The following is a 20,695-nucleotide window of genomic DNA, read 5'->3' on the forward strand; positions in this document are numbered from 1 at the left end:
GCGCTTTTGTCGGGTGCGCTTTTGTCGGGTGCGCTTTTGTCGGTGAACCATGCCAAATACTATTCACAAATGGTAAATACTAATAAGTTAACATACCAATTAAATACCAGCACACAAAATAGGCATTCATTCTACCAGCTTTCCATATTATCAACCAGTTAAGAATGTAATTTTTAATTTTGCCCCTTATTGCAGATTGTCAAATTGAAAGTTATGCCTATAGGTCAGAGGTTGTTGCAGATATGATTTATTCACTGCAAACAATAGTAATGTCATATGTAGCTCCTGGCTAAAAAAAATGACTTGCATAAGTTATGTCTACCTGGATTGCATTACATGCAAGAATTGTCAATTTAAAATGACTGGGTTTTATTATTCATAAGTCAGCAGTTAGAATGGAAGTGAATACAACTGGTGCTTTGGGAAGGATATTAAGATTGTGATTCGAGAAGAGGGGCCTGACGTCTCTACGACATGACATGCAATCTTGGGGCTCCAGGATTGCTGTCGATATCTCTGTTGCTGGACGATCCTTTTGGATCTAAACCATTCTGAAGGAATGATGATAGAGAAGGGCACGTCCTGTGATCTCAGGGGCATCGCAAAGCCTCTGATCGATCCAGGAAAAAGCTCTTTTTGCTGGCAACAAGAGAAGCAGCCAATATGGCTGCAGAAGGTTGGGACAGACCCCTGAAATGGAAGCAGAATAGGAGAGACAGTGTGTCAAAATGGTGAGAAAAATCCTTATTATTAGAGAAAACCCAAAAGATTTAGAGTTAAAATAAAATTGAAGACAGAAGGAAGCAAGCGGTGAATTAACCCTGGTTTAAAACTATTGTATTATCTTTTTCACTTTAATTTTGTTTGTTTTCTATGGATGGACTTTTTACAAGTGCCCCTTACTTTTAAACTGGACTGGCCTTTTTTCCCCCTTTTTCCTCTATACTTTTTCCATTTTTTGTATTTGTGAATTAAAAGTTTCTTTCCTTGCCAGGCTTGGCCAGATCATAATCTTTAAACATTTTTTTTCTTCTCTTCTGGAGTTTGGAGCTTAGAAAGAGAGGCAAAAACAGAGGGAAAGGATGTAACACTGCCATCTAGAGGCTAGAGGCTTGGCAACATCTGATACTACAAAGCTATTGGCTTTGTTTACTGAAAGGGTCAGTGGAAAACGTCTTTTTTATACAGGTGTTTCTTTGAAGGAAAGAGAAAGCTTTGACCTGAAAAACTTTACTGAATTTGTTTGAAACCTAGCAAAAACCTTGGATGTTTTAGTGGCAGTATTTATAACCTGGAAAAATGGCCCAATATGAAGAAGAAAAGGGACTAACATTGCAAAGAATTATGCTAGAAATTCAAAAAGTCTTAATAATCACTGAGAGAATTGAAAAGAAACTTGAAATTATAGATCTAAATACAGAAAGTACGGAGGGAAGAGTTGAGAATACTTATAAAACAAGGATGAAATTTGAGGACAGAGTTCAAAAAAACCACAGAGATATGTGAAAGTGAAAAGAAATTTGTTGACACTGACAGCAAATTGAGAGTAGAGGGAAATGATAAGTATGAAATACAGAAAGGAGAGATAGATGAACTGGAACTCTATCTCAGATGTCAAAATATAGATGAAGAAAGGGGAGAAAATTTGGCAGAAACATTGAGAGTAATTTTGGCAGAAGCACCAGCGATAACAAAAGTCAAGCTGATGAAAGGAACAGATAGAGGGTTTCAAATCTTTATAAGGTACGCAATGAATAACAAGTTGTCAAAAGAAGTCTACATAAGACTTGTCAAGAAAACAATTAGAATACAGATTTTACAAATGGCAAGAGATATTGGATTGCACTAATTCTGGAAGGATACAGGATGAGGAAATGAAATGTCACAATAAAATTTAGTTAAATGTAGTTAAATTTTGAGTACTATGTATAAGACAAAGAAATAATAGCTATAGTCAAATAAATGATCAATAATGGTAATAAAGCATTTATATATACTAGATTGATAATATGAAATTTTATACAAACTGTAAGTGAGAATGATGGAGATAATGTTGAAAAACCTTTAAAAAAAAAGATAAATGATTCTATATATAATAGAATATAAAGATGTAATATCATTGGATGATTTCAGTATGATGTAATGAAATGCCATAATATAAATTTACTTCCAATTTAATATGTTTCTTATAAAAAGGATGTAATAATAGCTATGCTTAATGGATGTTTTACAATTATAACAATTTGTATACATGTTTATTAGATTGATGATACTAATAATGGAAAAATATGAAATTGAAAATTATTAGAGAATGTTATCAATGCTAAAATAATAGAATGACAGAATAGTATATAAACAATTCTTTATTATTGGATATATTGAAGATGATATAATGAATCATTATAACATAAATGGATACATATTTAGAATACCTTGTTTAAAGTGGAGAATCAATAGTGATAATCAAACAAATGAAGTATAATAATAATGTATACAAAGATATTTGATTGACAATATGTGATTTTTGATAAGGCTCAAGTGATGACTATGGAAAGGACGCAGAAAGACCTTGTAACCAACCGACACACTGTATGCAGTTCAAGAGGTTTTTAGGTTATATGTTTTGTGTGTTTGTGTTTGTTTGAAAATAAAAATTTTATTTAAAAAAAGATTGGGATTCAACTAAAATAGAAAAGAATTAGCATATGGGACTTCTAGGTTTGGGATTCCACTTACATTTCCCCATATTATCTAAGCACTCTTTTGTGATATCTCTGCTGAAATGCAATCCGTATTTAATACAATGTGAAAAGCAAAATTTCCCTTCGTTTACATTGATTTCTATAATATGCAGCATCTTCAGTGCCTACAACTGGAGAGAGAGGGAGGGAATTGACTGGCAAGGTAAGAGGGATAGCATGGAATTGTCCTTCCTGTGCTGCCCCACTCTCCACATACAGTACATGCATGGCAAGAGTTCTACAGGTGTTTATTCAGACTCCCCTCAGATAGCACCCCTGTTGCACAAGTCCAGATTCCAAGCTCAGTACAGCAAGAGTCACTGGGTAACCAAGTCCAAACAGTGACTTGGAAAAAAAAGGCTTAGAAATTCTGTTAATTAATTCTTAATTTGAATATGCTATAAAGGTGTAATGTTATTGGATATATGAAAGTTGATAACAAAAAATTAACTAAATCTTATAATTAGTAAGTAGTAATTTAGTAACTTTTAGATTATAAATAAATAATCGATAACAGCAATAAAGTACACATATGTGTTGGTTTGATGAAAAGAAAATGGATATAAACAGTAAAGGATCTTCTGTTAACCAATATTAATTATAACAACTAATAATGGAATGATAAGGATAAGGGATACAGTTAAGTATGTATGTATGTATGTATGTATGTATGTATGTATGTCCCAATTATGGGAGTTTCCTCCCATAATTGGGGCATACCAGGGGTTGTGACACAAAATATATACTTACCTCCCTGGCTCAAGCTGATAAGGAGGAGGACCTGTGGCTTAATGGTTAAGACATCTGCCTAAGATGCAATACAGCACAGGTTCGAATCCCAGTAAGGGTATGGCTAGCTGATGAGAGCTAAATAGCTTGAAATAGATCTATACTAGTCTCCCTTTATTTATTTTTCAGCACAAATACAACAAATTTAACAAAGGCAACAGTAATAATATTGGGTTTCTGTCTGGATGGTCTCTTGTGACGAGCTGATGGACAGAGAATGGAAGTAGTGATCTTCCTCCCATATTTGGGCATACCGGGGGTTGTAAATCTATCTATCTGTATGTATGTATGTATGCATGTATGTATGTATGTATGTATGTATGTATGTATGTATGTGTGTGTGTATATATATATAAGATGATTTTTTTGTGTTGTTTGTTTAATAAAAATAAAAATTTCTTGCAAAAAAAAAGATGTGCAATCATCAAGGACAGTTCTAATTAAGCCCCACCATAACAAGAACAAGGAGGAGAATCTCAATCTGGATCACGAGACTCAATATTCGACAGTCTCATCAATGTCCAAAGTGAAGAAACGCACATCATGACATCAACATGCACCGGGTCCCAGTGCATGGTAAGGAGGGAAGTCAATGGATTCTGCATAGAAGCGTTAGATGGGAGTGCACAGTTCCAACCGCCGCCATTACTAGAAGGGGACAACCCACCAGATGATCACAGTCAGATTGCGACACCAGAGTTAGCAAGCACCAAACCTCATCTGAAGCACATGGCTAATCACTTTCCTGCTCTAATTCCCAAAGCCGAAATCCTGATCTTGCCGGGAGCAGACACCCCTGACGCCTTCACCCCACAAGAAGTGATCAAGGGCATAAGGGGCTCTCCATTTGCCCTTGAAACAGAACCCAGAAGGGGTATCTTCAGGGTGGTTTGTGTCAATCAGCCGCAGGTTCCTACCCATGCAAATGTCTTCACAATCTCCACTCTCAGTAATGCAACAACATCCCACTCGAGACCGTGTAAAGAACACTTCATGACTTTCTCAATCAAACCAGTTTTAGAAGCAACAGTGTTCCAGATCAGCAAAGAAGACAATGACTTGGTCTTGTCAATAGAGGACAAAGAATTTCTAAGGCTCATGGACAAAGAGCTTCAACAGGAGACTACCAAGAATTGGATGACTCCACTACCCTTCCGGATACCCAGGCAACAGCTTCCAAACAACCATGAGCAACCGCTCTCTTGCCTCTTAAATCTGAGACAAATCATAAACAGGAAGCCCGAAATGAAAACTCATTTAGTGGAGTTCCTAGACAAGATGGTCCAGAACGGACACGCAAAACTTGCTCCACCTCTGAGAAATGATGAGGAATGCTGGTACCTGACATCCTTTGGAGTGTACCACCCACAAAAGCCAGGTCAGATTCGAGTAGTCTTCGGTGCCAGCATGCAATTTCAAGGCCTCTCTCTGACCAAGGTCCTTCTCACAGGACCTGACCTCACCATCAGTCTGCTCAGCATGCTCATTTACTCCAGAAAGGAAGCCACAGCCATCATGGACAACATCCAGCAGATGTTCTACTTAGTCCTTGTCAGAGAAGACCGTCGAAACTACCTATATTTCATATGGTCCAGTGACAAACATCACAACCAACAGAAGCAAGAATGGGAAATGTGGTGTGCCTCCCTGAGTTGTCTCCAAAGTGTTCCTGTGCAATGCACGTACATTCCCATCTCTCCTGTTGCCACAACGAAGGCAATAGCAGTCGTAGGATACACCAGGGTCTACAGTGGGGAGAACAGCGTTCACATTGGTTTCATAATGGAAAAGGTGAAACTAGCACCACAACTACCCTTCAACTAGTCCCAAGAACCAGCTCACTTCAAACGCTTCTCCAGACAGAGACCTCTCGTGTTGGGCTTAGCTGTGATCATCCTTACCACCCTCATGGCAGAGGTGGCAGCTATCATCAATGCTCAACCTTTGGTTCCAGAGTTTTTGGGTCCTGAAAACCCAACTGTCCTCACCCCAGCCACCTTGCTGATCCTGAAGACAGGTGACTGGCCAGCACAAGCAGGGAACTTTGTTCCCAAAGACATGTATTGGAACTCATGGCCTAAGGGACTAATGTCCATTCAAACTCACGGCCTATGGGACTTGTGCACCAAATCCTACCCAGTGATGATGAATCACTTCGCCAGGTGAAAGTTCAAGTTGTAAAGCCACTAGAGTCAGGTCACGACCAGCAGACTTCCACCAGAAGCTCTACACCAGACCAAACACTGACCTGGTACTGCTGCTACGGAAGACTGAACTAGAAGATTGAACCTCAAGCTTTGCATGCTTTGTGTTTACATCATTGTTTGCACTGTTTGATGCTATGCTTTTGTGTAACTCGGTTAATTAGTTAGCTAGGTTTGCATATCAATGTTATGCTTCTGTTATTTTAATTAGTTAATTAGTTATTAGTTATTACTAATTAGTTAATTAGTCAAGTTTGCATTGTTTTATGCCATGCCTTTGTTTGCCTTTAGTTAAAAGTTAGTTGATAGTGGAATTTATAATTCCAGGTGGGGAGTGTGCTGCCCCAGTGATATATAGCTAGTGTAGGAATTAAGAACTGTCTCCTTTAAGAAACTATCTCATTAGAAATGTAGGCAGAGACTGCCTTATGGGAAATGTAGTTCCATGACATGTGATCACATCTCTGCATACGATTGGCCTCTGGGGCATTATACCCAGATGCAAAGTTTATAGCCAGTCAGTTTGGAATGCCGTTGTGAGCCAGAATGGGAGCTTGTATCTCCACTCAGCATGGGGAATAAAACCACTGTCTTTTTACACTACGTGATGGGACAGATCATGAAAGGTCAGAAGTATCTTTACACTGAACTGTAAGTTTTGCTATTAAGAATGCCTGATAATAAACTTGATTTGAAAGAGATTCCTAAGCGTGGAGTTAAACTGCATGCCCTGAGCAAGCCTACAATGCCCGGGGCAGAACAGGATGAAAGGAAAAGAAGTTAGGATATTGTTCTGTCCCCCCTTCTCGGCTCTTAACAAACGGCAAAGAGACAAACTTAAAAGGACTCTCTTTATCAGTTCTCGGCTCAAACTGGCTGCGAGCCCAAAAATAACATAAATACAGTCTCTGACCAGATAACGGAATGAAAAACAAAACAACTCTTACAAGCAATGCACTTCTCCAAGTGTAGCCTTGAATCAGGGTTGCAGGAAACACAAAACACTTATCCAAGTGTATCTTACTTACACCACGATTGATGATCAAGCAATGTTGTACCAACCAAGGAATGCACGAAGGAACGTTGACTCCTGCAACTAGGGCGTGGCACCATCTGTCTTTTTATCCCCGAAACCCCATTAACGAGCCCCAGCTGCATCGTTAATCTTGCATTCCGAAAAGACTCACAGAAGACTGCTGCTGAGTCACAACAGGATATGATACCAAATTAGGTTTTTAACTTAAGTTTCATAGCTATTTCTTTTCCATAGTTATTACAGACCAAGGATATTATTATGTCAAATGGCTGTAAAGGGAACTAAATAAATAATAAATTTGAGTGTTTCTCTGTTTATAACTGATTCTAGATGAGATTGGGAACAGGCTATTGGCTGAAACATAATGACACTGCAATAATCTTACCTGTGGATGTTTTGTGCATTAGATAATGTTTATCTAATATACATATACATATACAAAAAGGGGAGAAGGTCAAAGAACATGAGGCAGGGACCCAGAAGAAGATGGAGAAACAACATCAAAGATACACTACAACAACATCAATTAACAATGTATCTCCCTCGACAAGTGAAGTGGTAAAAGAGGAGGAGGAGGAAGAGGAGAAAGAGGAGTCGCTGTTTACACATTGACTATTATAAAGAAGTACTATATAAAGTTGATAGTTGTCTGTCTAGAGAATCCTGAAAACTTAATGGTGGCTTGATGGTCATTTGGGTCAGAATAGTTTAGGTGGTAAAATATATTCTTTGAGAAAGACTTAGGGGGAACGTCCAGGTAATGCATGGGCACTGCTGCCTCAGATGTCTATGGTATGGGGGGGAAGGAGGACAAGTCACATACATAGGCAAGATGCAAACAGCATATCTACAGGTATTCCTTGATGTACGATCACAATTAAGCCCAAAATGTCTGTTATGTGAATTCTGCCCCATTTTACAACATTCCTTGCCACAGTTGTTAAGTGAATCACTGCAGTTGTTAAGTTAGTCACATGGTTGTTAAGTGAATCTGGCTTCCCCATTGTCTTTGCTTGTCAGAAGGTTGCAAAATGTGACCACAGGACTCTGGGACATTGCAACTGTTATAAATATGACCCAGTTGCTAAGTGTCTGAATTTTGATCTTCACAGTGCTCCACAGCCTCTCTAAGCAGTTTACAGAGTCAGCCTATTGTCCCCAACAATCCGGGTCCTCATTGTACTGACCTTGGGAGGATGGAAGGCTGAGTCAACCTTTAGCCAGTGGGACTGGAACTGCCAAACTGCTGGCAGCCGGCAGTCAGCAGAATTACCCTGCAGTACTGCATTCTAACCACTGCGCCACCTTCAGCTAAAGGTTGCAAATGTGGGAATTGATCTCAAAGTTACTTTTTCATCACCATAGTAACTACAAATGGTTGCTGTACAAGGCAGTCACTAAATGGGGACTGCCTGAACAATTAACCCATGTGACAGGCATCCTTCATGGCCCCTGTTCCTTTTCCCTTTATTGTTCTCAAGCTTTAGCAAACCAAATGCATGTGCAATTTGCTCCAGGAGCAAAACTGGAGTTGTGCTTTCAACAAATCATAACGTATCCCAGGTGAATAAGTAGTAGAGAATATCAGCAGATCAGCCTTTTAGCTCCTTCCTTGTAATCATGGTTCTCATTCTAGTTTATAGCTCCTCCATTTTCAATGCTTCATGAATTTATAATCAGCGCAAGAAGAGAAACAATAAGCCAGAGGCAAAGATATCTAAAGCATCCCCACTCCACTCAACTCACACAGCCCACAAATTTATGTCCATTTATTACATGTCTATTGGTTTGCAAAGTATTCAGTAAGGTAATCTTTTACATGGATGAGTACAATAGACAAGACTCCTTTTGCTGAGCAGGCACAAATGGTATTGGAAATGAGCATTGTTGGTGTAGTGTATTATCTATGAATCTTGCAAGTGACATGAGGATGCTAGGTTTCTTGCTAACGTAGCACTGTTCCTGGGCTTATCTGTATGCCTGGCTGGGAGAAACCTGAGCTGGAGATAGCAGAGGGGAAGTAGGACATGTCAGCCGATGTGTTCAATTTCAAAACAGCCACAGATTTGGAAGGACCCTTGTCACAGTAGCAAAAATGAGAGGCGATGAACATGAACTCATTTTCAAAGATGTAAAGGATGCACAACATCTAAGATTTAACCAAGGGATATTTATTCTTTTGTAGACAGAGATGTCCAAATCCTTACAGGATTCACTGTCTTATAAGTTGGTCCAAGGTTACAGTAATGTAATAATTTAAAGCAGAGGTATAGCCTGAGATGCTTAGGCACTCCCAAGGGCCTCCGTCTCCCAACATTACTACAAATTTGTAGCATTGAATGTCTTAAAGAAAACTGTGATTAAATATAGGACTGTGCAACTGTGATGAACCTCATTTAGAGTTGAATAAACTTATTTTAAAAATAGTTTTGGGTCTTGGTCCCACTTGTTTCTTTGTTCTCACAATATTTTTTAAAGGTATGCCACTCAGTACATCCTTCAGCCTGAAAAAGTTGCTGTCTGAGAGTTGTACAGCATCAAATGTAGTTACTTTGTGGAAAATGTTCTATTTTATATTTTGAATATCGTAAGCAATTCTGAGTTAAAACAAAACAAAAATTCAAGTTCACCTCAGGTGCTTCTAAAAATAGGATATTGCGACCTTATTTTATGGTGAAACAAAACTTCATCTTTAAAAGCAGTCTTTCAATTTAGGGTAACCAATCTTTCATACATGATTAATAGATGTTTATTTTTAACCATATGATGTTTGGGGCTGACCTCTTTTTCTGATCATTAGAATTATTTTTCAGCTTTCCTTCTGCTTCTGAAATATTTATTTATTTTTTAATAAAATTTATATGACTGCCCATCTCACAGTGTCACAGAAAGTGACTCTAGGTGACGTCCAATAATCTAATATTATCATAGAATATAGAATAATAGGGTGGAAGGAATCTTGGAGGTCTTTTAGCCCAACCCATTGCTGAGCAAAGATACCCTATACCAGGGGTGTCAAACTGGTGGCTCATGGGCCAGATGCGTCATGTGCAGGGCACGCCCACCCCAGCTCCGTGAATGGGAAAATATCACGAAATGTCAAATGATGGCAACGTGATGCAGTGAGTTTGACACCCGTGCCCTATACCATTCAGACAAACTTGACATCTCTTCTTGAAAACCTCCTATGATGGAGACCCACAACTTCCATAGGCAAGCTGTCAAGTTTTTGTCAGACAGAACTCCAGAATGCGGTTTGCAGCTTGCTTTCCCTCAGTTGCCACAGAAAAAAGATGGGGAGGGGGTTTTGACATTTGAGGTGGGGAAGTGAGCTGGCTTGAAGTGTTCCCATGAGAATTGGAAGGATGGTTGCTTGCTACCCATCAATGGAGTGGAGTTGTTTGGACGTTTCAAAGGCCAACCATCGTTTGCCTCCAGAGGCATCCAGCACCTGCTGAAAAGATTCCCCGTAACATCCTATTGGATGCTGGTTGGTCTTTATGGGCTAGACCCAGGGAGGAGGTATTTGGGGTGACTTTGATTTTGCTGCTATCAGTTCATTCCTTTAAAAAAGTACATTTTTTCTAAATCTATGGAGTTGGGCATTTTTCTTTCTTAAGATTTGAACGGAGACAGACCTGACAGTTTTACTGATTAATTGTTCTCACTGTCAAAAATTTCTCCTTAGTTCTAGGCTGAATCTCTTTTTAGTGATCTTCCACCCATTATTTCTTTTCCTGCCCTCAGGTGCTTTGGCGAATAGGTTGATCCCTATTCCTTTTGGAATAGTCCATCAGGTCTTGGAAGACTGCTGTCATATCACAATGATCCTTCTCTTCATCAGACTAGAAGTTCCCTCAATTGTTCTCCATACGGTATAGCTTCCAGGCTCTTATCATCTTTGCTGCTCTTCTCTGTATTCTTTCTAGGATCTCAAAATCTTTTTTTTATTGTGGTGATTCAAAGTGTGATTTTGCCAATGCAGTATAAAGTGGTACTATCACTTCACATGATTTTGGTACTATCCCTCCGTTGATGCAACCTAGTATTGCATTAGCAGTTTGGCAGCTGGAGCATACTGCTGCCTCATAATTATGTGGCGGTCTCTTAGGACACCTAGATCCCTCTCACAGTTGCTATTGTTGAGACAGATACCACCTGTTCTGTCACTCTGCATTTGCTTTTTCCTGCCTATGAGTAGGACCTTGTTTTTCCCAGCACTTAATTGCATTGAATAAGGCCCAGTCTGTCAAAGTCCTTCTGAATCTTGGGCCTATCATCTAAAATATTGGCAATTTCCTCCAGCTTAGTGTCCTCAGCAAATTTGATGAGTTTCCCTTCTATTTCCCCATATAAATCATTTATGAAGATGTTGAAGAGTCATGGGCCTGAGACAGAACTTTGAGGTAGCCCGCTGCATGCTTCCCTCCATGTAGATGTAGTTCCAATGAGGACTGGCCACCGAATGCACTGAGTGTGGTTGTGTTATTAATTGATGATTTGTTAATTGTTGGTAATAAGGTTGGTTATCAGGCATGATTGCACTTCACAAACATCAGAGTTCAAAGGCTAACTTTTAAAAAAAAAGAAACAATGAAGATGAATGCTTTTTGTTCCTCCATAGAGTTTCTGAATTATTTATATTTACTAGCGTGGAATTCTTCTTTTGGTTTATATGAGTTGAGGGGAAAGGGGAGTATATGATGTTGGACGGTGTGTGTGTGTGTGTGTGTGTGTGTTTGTGTGTGCTTGATGTATGTGTGACAGAAGATTTGGTAAATGTAGATGCATTTGTACAAGTAGATTCAACAGTTGTAGAAAAAGGAGGCAGAATTGCCAAATGCTAGTGCCTGGAATAAAGTCAGGGATGTCTGCAGAATGCGGTTAAAAAAATAGTAATGGCCACAATAGTACAATCCAACCTCAACCTGTTTTTATGTGCCATCTGTACAAGCTTTGATCACACCATCACAACCATCATGTTGAATTTTTTGGAAACTTCTCCTGAATGACTTGGTTGAAGAAACTTTTATTCCAAAGAACTCAAGCGAGGCTGGCCAAGCAGGACCAATGGAGTCAAGGCAATGATTGGGATGTACAGAGTCATTTGAATGACAATCAATCAACACTGAAACCAGCAGTCAGGAACACATTTCTGGAAAACCACAGAACTGTACTTCGACAAGCAGCAAATCCAATATGCCAACTGCTAAACTTCAGCTTCCCTTCAGCCATGTGCAAAATTTCTGTTCCCAGCCAAAGCAAACCTTTAAGAAGCTTCCAGAGTAGCATTGTGTGCTATTCATCTCTGATTTATTGAGCGTCAGTGTTTATTTCCTTCCTAAACTGAAAGGATTTCATGGCTCTGTCCGTTATTTAACAATCTCCTCTTACCAAAGTTCTCAGGCAGAGAATTTGATGTGATAAATCACTTCCTTCTCCTGCTTAGGATGACAGAATTCTTATTCTGAAAAGATTTCTCTTTCTTAAAGTTCCAGTTTCCTTTTTTCTCAATGCTTACTCAATTTCTCCAATCCAAAAACTAAATTCTTTCCTTTCTGCAACCTATTCACAAGCCCTCCTCATCTATAGAAGAATTTGGTTGCCAGCATATGCTTTCTTGCTAATTTTTTTCAAATTGCAAAGAAATTATGGTTCCACCACAAAACCGCGGTCAACTAAAGCGCGTGTCACTAAAGCGCAGTGACAAAACCGCGCCGTCAAAACTGTGCGACAACAGTGCGCCGACAACAGCGCGCCGACAGAAGCGTGCTGTAACATAACCCTAAAAATAACCCTAAACCAAACCCTAAACCTAACTAAACCTAACCCTAAACCTAACCCTAAACCTAACCCTAAACCTAACCCTACACCTAACCCTAAACCTAACCCTAAACCTTACCTTAAGTTAAATCGCGCTTCTGTCGGCGCGCGGTTGTCGGCGCGCTGTTGTCGCACGCTTTTGACATCGCGGTTTTAGCGCCGCGGTGTTGTTGGCGCGCTTTTGACTTTCGCGGTTATGTCGTGCCACGGAAATTATCACTTAACTAGCTACATTTATGTAAGATGCTGTCTTTCCCCAGCACTAGGTCTGGCTCGGTAACAATATATTTGCAAGGATAATTTTTTTGTACTGTCAGGAGAACCCATATTCTTAAGATGTTCAAACTGTAACTACATTGCCAGATGTTTGGGTTTGGATAAATAATCAGCTGCACGAGGCCCCACACTCCAAATTATAATGACGTAGTCAAAATACAGTCTGTCACTTCAGAGAGAAATAGTTAAACATAGAAGTTTTAATCTGAAAAGCAGGAAGATGATTGGAAGCATATTGCTTATATATCTCAGTCACTAATTAAAAAATGCACACATTTGGTCATTAAAAATGCACTCATTTTTAATCCAAAAATGAAAGATTAGGAAAAGATATGAAGAATTTGCTTGATTCTGCATCTGGTTTGGTCTCCCATACCAGGTCCATCTGGAAGTTGGCACATCACATCAGGTAGATGTTTGAGGTCACTTCACTTTCTGGAAAACCTGGACACAAACCTCATTCTCTGCTGTCATGCGCTAGAAGAAAAATGGTCAGTCAAGAATCAGGAAGTCCAGTTATGCTTGAATCCCTAGAGGAAATTGTCATCTGCCAGCCAGCAAATAGGTTCAGTTTGGTTTTTATTTGTACCTCGCACAAAAACAATAGAAATACAACAGAAATCCCAGTGTGAACATCTCTACTTTGCACCTTCCAAGCCTACAGACAACCTTCTTCATTAATTCACAGTTTTCCAGATACACAATTCTCTGTGCATATATTAAAGGGAAGTGCTGAAAACAATGTCCCAAGCAGCTACATTTCAGCAGGGAAAAAAAGTTTACAAAAACTGTTTGTATTGCTCAAAATAGATAACATTCATAAAAATGGGCACATTCACAAAAAAGATGTTGAAGCATAAGGCTGTTGTGTCAGATGCTGGGGAAAGGGGGGATGATACACGGCAAACTTCAAAGGCCTACAAAAAGATTTGTGTGGATACTTTTAGTAGCCGGCTGCTTTCAAATCTACAAAAGTAATCCAATTATCCTAAAATGAGGTAGCAGGGCATGAGGGAAGAGTCAACCAAATGGCATTTCGGTTGTACTATGTGTCTTGTGCTGAGTTTCCACCCTGTTTGGGGGCCCCTCTTGCTTTTGAAAGAAGCTCCTTGGTCAAATCTTACAGGTTGTTTATTCAACTAGATACGGCAAACCTGTCGCCCGTCCACCACCATCAACAGGAGAGACAATCCACTAGGTCCTAGGAAGTTGAGCAGCTCAACAGTCATTGAAGAAAAGAAAATGTTTGTAAGCGTATTCATGCCCATTAATTTTAATTGCAAAGGAAAACTTCCAAGGTGGATTCATACCATCACGATCTTAAGTTTTTTACTGCTTCTTTCAGAGCGTTGATCCAAGGATTTGTGCTATAGTACAGAAACAGCTTGTTTCAATCAGGAATGCCACCAGGGGAGAATTCTGGAGCAAAACCCTATCTACCAGAGCTGGCATATTCCACAAGTTTGTTTTCCTCTATAGATAAGGGGCAAAACATGAGGTTCAGAGTCTAAAATTACTTAACTCCATCTCTTAGTTTGAAGCATTAGATGAGTGTTTCTCAGTCTTAGCAACTGTAAGACACGAAGACTTCAACTCCCAGAATTCCCCAGTGGCTGGCTGAGGAAACCCCTACCGATTTTATGCTGAAAAGTGCAAATGAATTTTCACCTAGCTGTTCAATTGGTTGTGCTTGGATTTATTTAATCTTTTCTAACTTTCTAGCTTTTAGGCAGTGCCAGTGAACTGAAGAACAGTGTAGAATCGTAGTTAGGGTATTCTGTCCATATGGTTTGGGGTGAGACTGAAGAGAATGCCTAATTTAGTACTCTTATTATTAGTCTAATATTCCATTATTAAAGATGTGGCTTCATAATTAAGTTAGCATTATTGTAAAATACACTATAGTTAGCATGATTATTTAAAAATGCAAAAACATTACTTAAGTGTTTTTTAAGTAAAGAATGCTTAAGATTGTTATTGAATGGGGAGATTTGGGGGGAGGGATGTTTATCTTATACTACTAACAATCTGTTTTCTCACACTTTCACACGCCTGGCTTACAAGGCATTTTATATTTGCTAGAAATTTGTGGCACACTTTTCAGTAAGACCGGGCTATCTCTCAGAATATACTGCAGCCCACTTTTTCTCTATACAATCATCACAATTCAGGGTGTTTTTTTTTTAAACAAGTTTTTGGAGTATTTATTTAGTCCAGATGTCAGCATTCCCTACATACTTAACACAGCATCCTGTGCTAGAGGGAAAGGCCATGAACTGCAATGAGAGGACACAGCTCAGAAAGACGCCTAAAGTCCATCTTTGGCAAACTGCCACTGGAACCGCTTATCTGAGGGGCGGCTGTAAAAAAAAACCCATGTTGTTTACTGGCACCAAGGCTAAACTTCTGAGTGTCAGGCGCAGGGATTCTCTGCTTTGATTTCCTCTCCTTCCCTGGTGCCCCAGGAGCTGTGGTCAAATTTCAAAGAAGAGTGTGGACAATGGGTGGCTCCCTTGCTCAGCCGACTGAACTTTTGAACTCTTGGGAAGGATGTTTTTGTCAAGAGTCCATTGCCTCCCTGAGGAAGCGCACAGAAGTTGGCAGACTTCTTGGTTTTTCTGAGCTGGGGAAGAAGACCCATTCTGTGCTTTTGCAAAAGAGAGTGGAAGTAGGGAAATTGCTTACTCCTCCTTACCAGATGCAGTTGATCCCCTTCTAGCCAGTGCCTCCAGCCCCGGTTCTGTTTCTCTCCCTTCTGTTCACACACCAGCTGATCTCCATCCCAGTAAACAGTTGTCTGAAAGCAGAGGGAGGGAGCAAGGGGAGTGGGGGGAAGAGAAAGGGGCAATGGCATCACTTGAAATAGGAAAGGGCCTTCTGCTGGAAACAAGGCAGAACATGCCATAAAATAAAAGCAGCTCAGGGTTATGCAGGCCCTGTTCAAACAGCCATCCAGTACAAAGTCTTATCTTAACGGCGCGTTGTTGATTTTGTTACAGACAGAAATGGGAAGTGAAGATATCCCTAAAAGTCTTATGTGTGCAAATCCCCTTGGGAACTATTCTGCCTAAACCTCAATAGATGCAGACCCCAAATAAGCTGCCTTTTTACTTCATGACTAAAGTGTGTACATGACAGAATTTAAGCTTTCCAAACATGTGTGTTCCTAACTGTTCTGATTTTTTTCCTCCTCAGGGAGTGCCAATTTCCCCAGAACTGAGACACCCTGTTAAGAAAAAATTAGGGCTTTCCGTAATGCTAAAGGAAGCCATTGTTCCAGATAGCTGCAGGGGAGAGAAGCCCTAATCGTATCTTCCATCTTCATCCCTAAGCTTTATTTTGAAATAAGGACTCTAGTCTAGACCAATCCAAGACAAGGGATTTCTTCCCAATTCTTTAACCGAGAAAAGCAAAACGAAATAAAATTGACGCTCCTCTCTAAATCCATGCTACAATAAAAATCTTTTGTTTAGGTACAGCTACAACACATGATGTCTTCTCCAATATAATGCACTCCAGAAGTGAGAAATCACAACTTTTGACAATCAGAGCCAGCACAGCAATACAATTAAATTGTAGACTCTTTGGGCCATGGGCTCCTAGCAAGGCTGATCTATGGAAAGAGAAATGTGTGTTGAATGTGGGTTACGGGTGATGTGCAACCTATCCCATTAACACTGAGACTTTTTCTTTGTGGTCTGACTTTGAAAACACCCAAAGCTGGGTATGAAGTTTAGCTCTTAACCAGAAAATACAATTCTCACTGCTCACTTTTCCATGGTTCAAAGTCACATATATGGGTTAATTATTTCTAAATCCAAATTTTATTTCTTAGTTCAGCCATTCATTTTCTCTGAACTCTGTCAGCAATCTGAAGAAATACTGGCTAACTACCAGCGTTGTTGAAGAGTGCCATAATAACTCCAGGCACTTTAAATACTTGACATATTTTATCTAAAGCCTAAAATGTATGTAGAGGTTATTCATTGTCCTTTCCCCTGCATTGTAACTTCCTTTCAAGAAAGTTTTCTTACAACAGTAAGTAATGGTATGCTTAGCCCAATCTACGTAAATTGGCTGAGAATGATGGGAACTATAATCCTATGTGTTTTAAAAAAGATCAGGTTGGCTTAACTGATAAATACAGTAGTTTAAATACAGTAGTTTATCCATCTTTCACTTATGAAAATGGGTGAAATGATTCATTCACAAAACAAATTAAAGTATTCATTAAACTGTAGTGGTGTGCCTGGCTACAAAACTACTCAGCATTAGTCTGAATTCAATCCAAAGTTATCAGGATTTTAATAAATTTCCTGTTTGTTGCTTCCCTGGTATTGCAGAAAGAAAGAGACATCATTAAGTGTCTGTTACAACATGCATTTTACCACCAATCGCAAGTTTTGCCAGCTAAAATGGAGCTTATTTTACATAATGGATAAGCTCTAGCTTGCATTAAAAACTTGTCCAAATTATTTCATCATGTGAGCAGTTTATCATAAGAGATTTATAGGTCTTGGGAGCAGGAAATTCTGCAACCAACACAGACACTGTTCATAAGAATAGTTGTAAAAGTCCTGGTGTAAACAGACTACTTATAAAATTGGGTTAGTTGTATAAATGAGATTGAATTAATGTGTGAATTAACTCCCTATTGCTTGCTTGGAAATTGGCAGAAAACCAGCCTCTGAAGAATTTTGTAGATCCAGTTCAACTCTGGATCAAGAATCTGAATGTAAATAATGTGTTTCTTCTACCCAGAAGCTCTTTCTTGTGGAAAGGCACTGACCCAATTTCTCTCTGCATTTCACCAAAGCCTTTGTCTCTTACCTGGCACTTGCGTCCATCTACTGCCTCCAAATTCTCTTCAAACTCAACCCCAAGGTCAAAGTCCATGACATAGTTTCGCAGAGAAGTTAAGGTGCGAATAATCATATGGTCACCGGTGTGGATGATCTCCTTGTCTGGCTTCAGGAGACAAACCAGCTTCCTCAAGGCCACATTGATATCTAATCGGGAGATTACAAGGACCAATGTTAAATAAATGTTGAAGGACAGTCTCTGTGTACCCCAAAGGCAATGGGAATAAGTAGCAAGTAACAATGCATGAAACCATGTCCTTGCTATCCATTTTCTCTGTATACATTACCTCAGTTCTTCCTCATTTTGGCCAAGTAATAAAGGAAGATGAAACCAAGAATGTCTTTAACTGACACCCCACACACACACACACAAAATCCAATGCAGCAAACATCTGAATCAAAGACAAACCATTCTTTTAACACACTTGTTTAATAGCCAAGTCTTTTCTCACCAAGCTGCCCTAAAAACAAAGCAATGACTAAACCCCTGAGCTACAAATCAGGAAATCCCCATTTAAATCTCACTTCTGCCAGGAATTAATTTGAGGCCACAAAGCAGATTTCTCTCCCCCATTTCTAATACAGCAATAAGGTTGCATTTGAAAGTGCTGTGATCCTCTAGAATCACAACGAGCTTGGGGTTCAAAAGATAAATTGATATTGATTATAAATTGTTGGTGGAGGGCAAGAGTTCCATGAATCAGGCATTGCCTCTAGTGATGATGTAAACTCATCCCAGTAGTTTACTTGAGAAAGTGGAAGTGGTTTGCCAAGGCATCTCAGCTTCCCTGTATTCTGTCTTAAGGTCAGCTCTGCTCCTCCCTGGTGCTTTGCCATCTAAATTCTGGCCAGGAGCATCTCTGCTTAGCCTTTCTGAAATCGGGCAAGGGGAATTAGGTTGGTGCCATCAAGAAAAGTCCCAGGAAGAGGAGGCTATCCTTTTAGGTGTAAAGAGAGATGCTGGAGTTTAACTCTGCCCAGATTACTGCCATCCGAGGGTTGGCGGTTCCCCTAAATCAGGGGTGTCCAACTTTGGCAACTTTAAGCCTGGCGGACTTCAACTTTGCTTTGCTGACTGGGGAATTCTGGGAGTTGAAGTCCGCCAGGCTTAAAGTTACCAAGGTTGGAGACCCCTGCCCTAAACCATGTGGAGCCGCCAGAAAGCACTCTGGGCGCCAACCAGTCCCGCCAGCATTCATCGCCAACACGGTATTTGGCGGCGGGGAGAGGGGGAAAAAAACAAAACACACACACACACACACACACACACACACACACACACACACACACACACACACACACACAGAGAGAGAGAGAGAGAGGTTCGCTTACCCAAGGCACGGAGATAACTCTCCATATTGTCCTGCGAGACGAAGCGGTAGTAGCCGCTGAAATTGGGAGGCATCTCAGCACAAGAGGCCGACGAAGGCACGGGAAGAAAATGGGAAGGCAGCTGGAGGAAGGCTCCCCGAAAGGAAGGGTGGAAAGAAGGAAGGAAAGACGGGGAGAAGAGAGACGGCAGTTGAAAACAGCCCGCAGCCGGAGCGTTGCTGGGTCCGCCGCCTCGACTTCGACTTCTTTCCCAGCCCTCCCTCCCTCGGCCTTTTATGTAGCGCCGCGGGAGTGCCGAGTCCCGCCGCCCTAAGAGTCACTCCGCTCCAGCCCGCGCGGGCGGGGGAAGCCGCGCCAGGAGCCTTTTCTTCTCGCTTTCCTCCTTCTCCTTTTTCTCCTCATATCACACAAAACCACGAGGGGGGGGGGGGGAAACAACAGAAGAAACACGGCGACCTTTGCAAAGCTCCACTCTCTCTTTTTCAAAGCGCAAGTTAATCAGGCTCCACTGCCTGGTTCCTAAGTGGATAGGAGACCACGTGTAATTCCAAAAGCTATGGGAGAGGGGTACGTTGGACGACATCCCGGTCAAGGCAATAGCAAAAGCTGTTTCCGTATTCTTCCCAAGAAAAGTGCGTGGATGTTTCCTTGAAACTACCAGGAGCTGAGCTTGACTGGAAGACTATTCTAGTTACGATCAGCAGGCGGACATTTTTAACTATTTCAATAGTCCCCTATAGAGTTACCAGCAGTTACCACTGTTGCCTTCTGCACACTTCCTCTTTCCAAATAATTGTCTGCCTAAGGGCACATATTGGTTGATGCTCTTGCTGTTGGGCAACCCTGACAGTGCAGTTAGTAATAGTTCATTGTGCTCTACATGATCCCAGCCAATTCAATAATCTCTTATTTGAGTCCATATGGGCCATCTGCACATTGTGAAGACGCAGCCATAATGTCAGTTTAATGACAAGGCATGAGGAGAAGCGGTTGCTCACTTGGGATACCCCTGTCCAGCCTTGGCCACTGCAAACATCAAAATGGCTTCCCAGTTTTCTAGGTGAGGCTGTCCCCCAAAACTCCGCAAACTTTTGTGGTTGCTTCAATCTAGATGGACGGTGGGAGAAGTTGTTCCGAAGAGGGAAAAACACCCTGCTCCTTCCCAGAACATTTCTTCTTCGTTTTGGGGAAGAATTCTGAAACTGGGTTCCATGGCTGACTTTGCCTGTCTCAAGTTCATACATTGTGTTTTTAAATCGTTATAAGGTATCACATATATTTATATGGTAACCCTGAATACACTCTAATAAGGGCAGTCGGTGGTATCTCTGTGGGGGAGTGACGGTGAAAAAGAAGCTGGCTCTACTCTGTGTATTGAATTTACAGCCAAGAGCCAAGGTGGCGCAGTGGTTAAATGCAGCACTGCAGGCTACTGCTAGATCAGCGGTTCAGCGGTTCAAATCTCACCGGCTCAGGGTTGACTCAGCCTTCCATCCTTCCGAGGTGGGTAAAATGAGGACCCAGATTGTTGGGGGCAATATGCTGACTCTCTGTAAACCGCTTAGAGAGGGCTGAAAGCCCTATGAAGCGGTATATAAGTCTACTGCTATTGCTATTACTGCTATTGCTATT

The 20,695-nt window shown here is 40.6% G+C and overlaps 1 protein-coding gene across 1 annotated transcript; it reads right to left on the reverse strand.

The window, feature by feature from the left end:
- Positions 1-13,049: 13,049 nt before the first annotated feature.
- RBP5 (retinol binding protein 5) lies at positions 13,050-19,327 on the reverse strand. Its single transcript, XM_014072587.2, has 4 exons — positions 19,064-19,327; positions 17,700-17,878; positions 15,565-15,666; positions 13,050-13,346 (listed from the first exon to the last, which is right to left on the reverse strand). Exons 1-4 carry the CDS (start codon positions 19,134-19,136, stop codon positions 13,293-13,295), a joined length of 408 nt encoding a protein of 135 aa, XP_013928062.1. The 5' UTR covers positions 19,137-19,327; the 3' UTR covers positions 13,050-13,292.
- Positions 19,328-20,695: the final 1,368 nt, after the last annotated feature.

This window comes from Thamnophis sirtalis, unplaced genomic scaffold, assembly GCF_051295495.1.
Source record: "Thamnophis sirtalis isolate CommonGarterSnake01/CBP01778 unplaced genomic scaffold, rThaSir2_p1.2 scaffold_5, whole genome shotgun sequence".
NCBI classification, from domain to species: domain Eukaryota; kingdom Metazoa; phylum Chordata; class Lepidosauria; order Squamata; family Natricidae; genus Thamnophis; species Thamnophis sirtalis.

Excerpts from the sequence above, each read along its gene's own strand:
- RBP5 (XM_014072587.2), bottom strand. The coding sequence starts at position 19,136 with ATGCCTCCCAATTTCAGCGGCTACTACCGCTTCGTCTCGCAGGACAAT. Across the intron at positions 15,667-17,699 it reads TAGATGGACGCAAGTGCCAG|ACAACTGTTTACTGGGATGG; the intron begins GTAAGAGACAAA and ends CTCTGCTTTCAG. Across the intron at positions 13,347-15,564 it reads AAGGGGATCAACTGCATCTG|CGCATGACAGCAGAGAATGA; the intron begins GTAAGGAGGAGT and ends TTTTTCTTCTAG.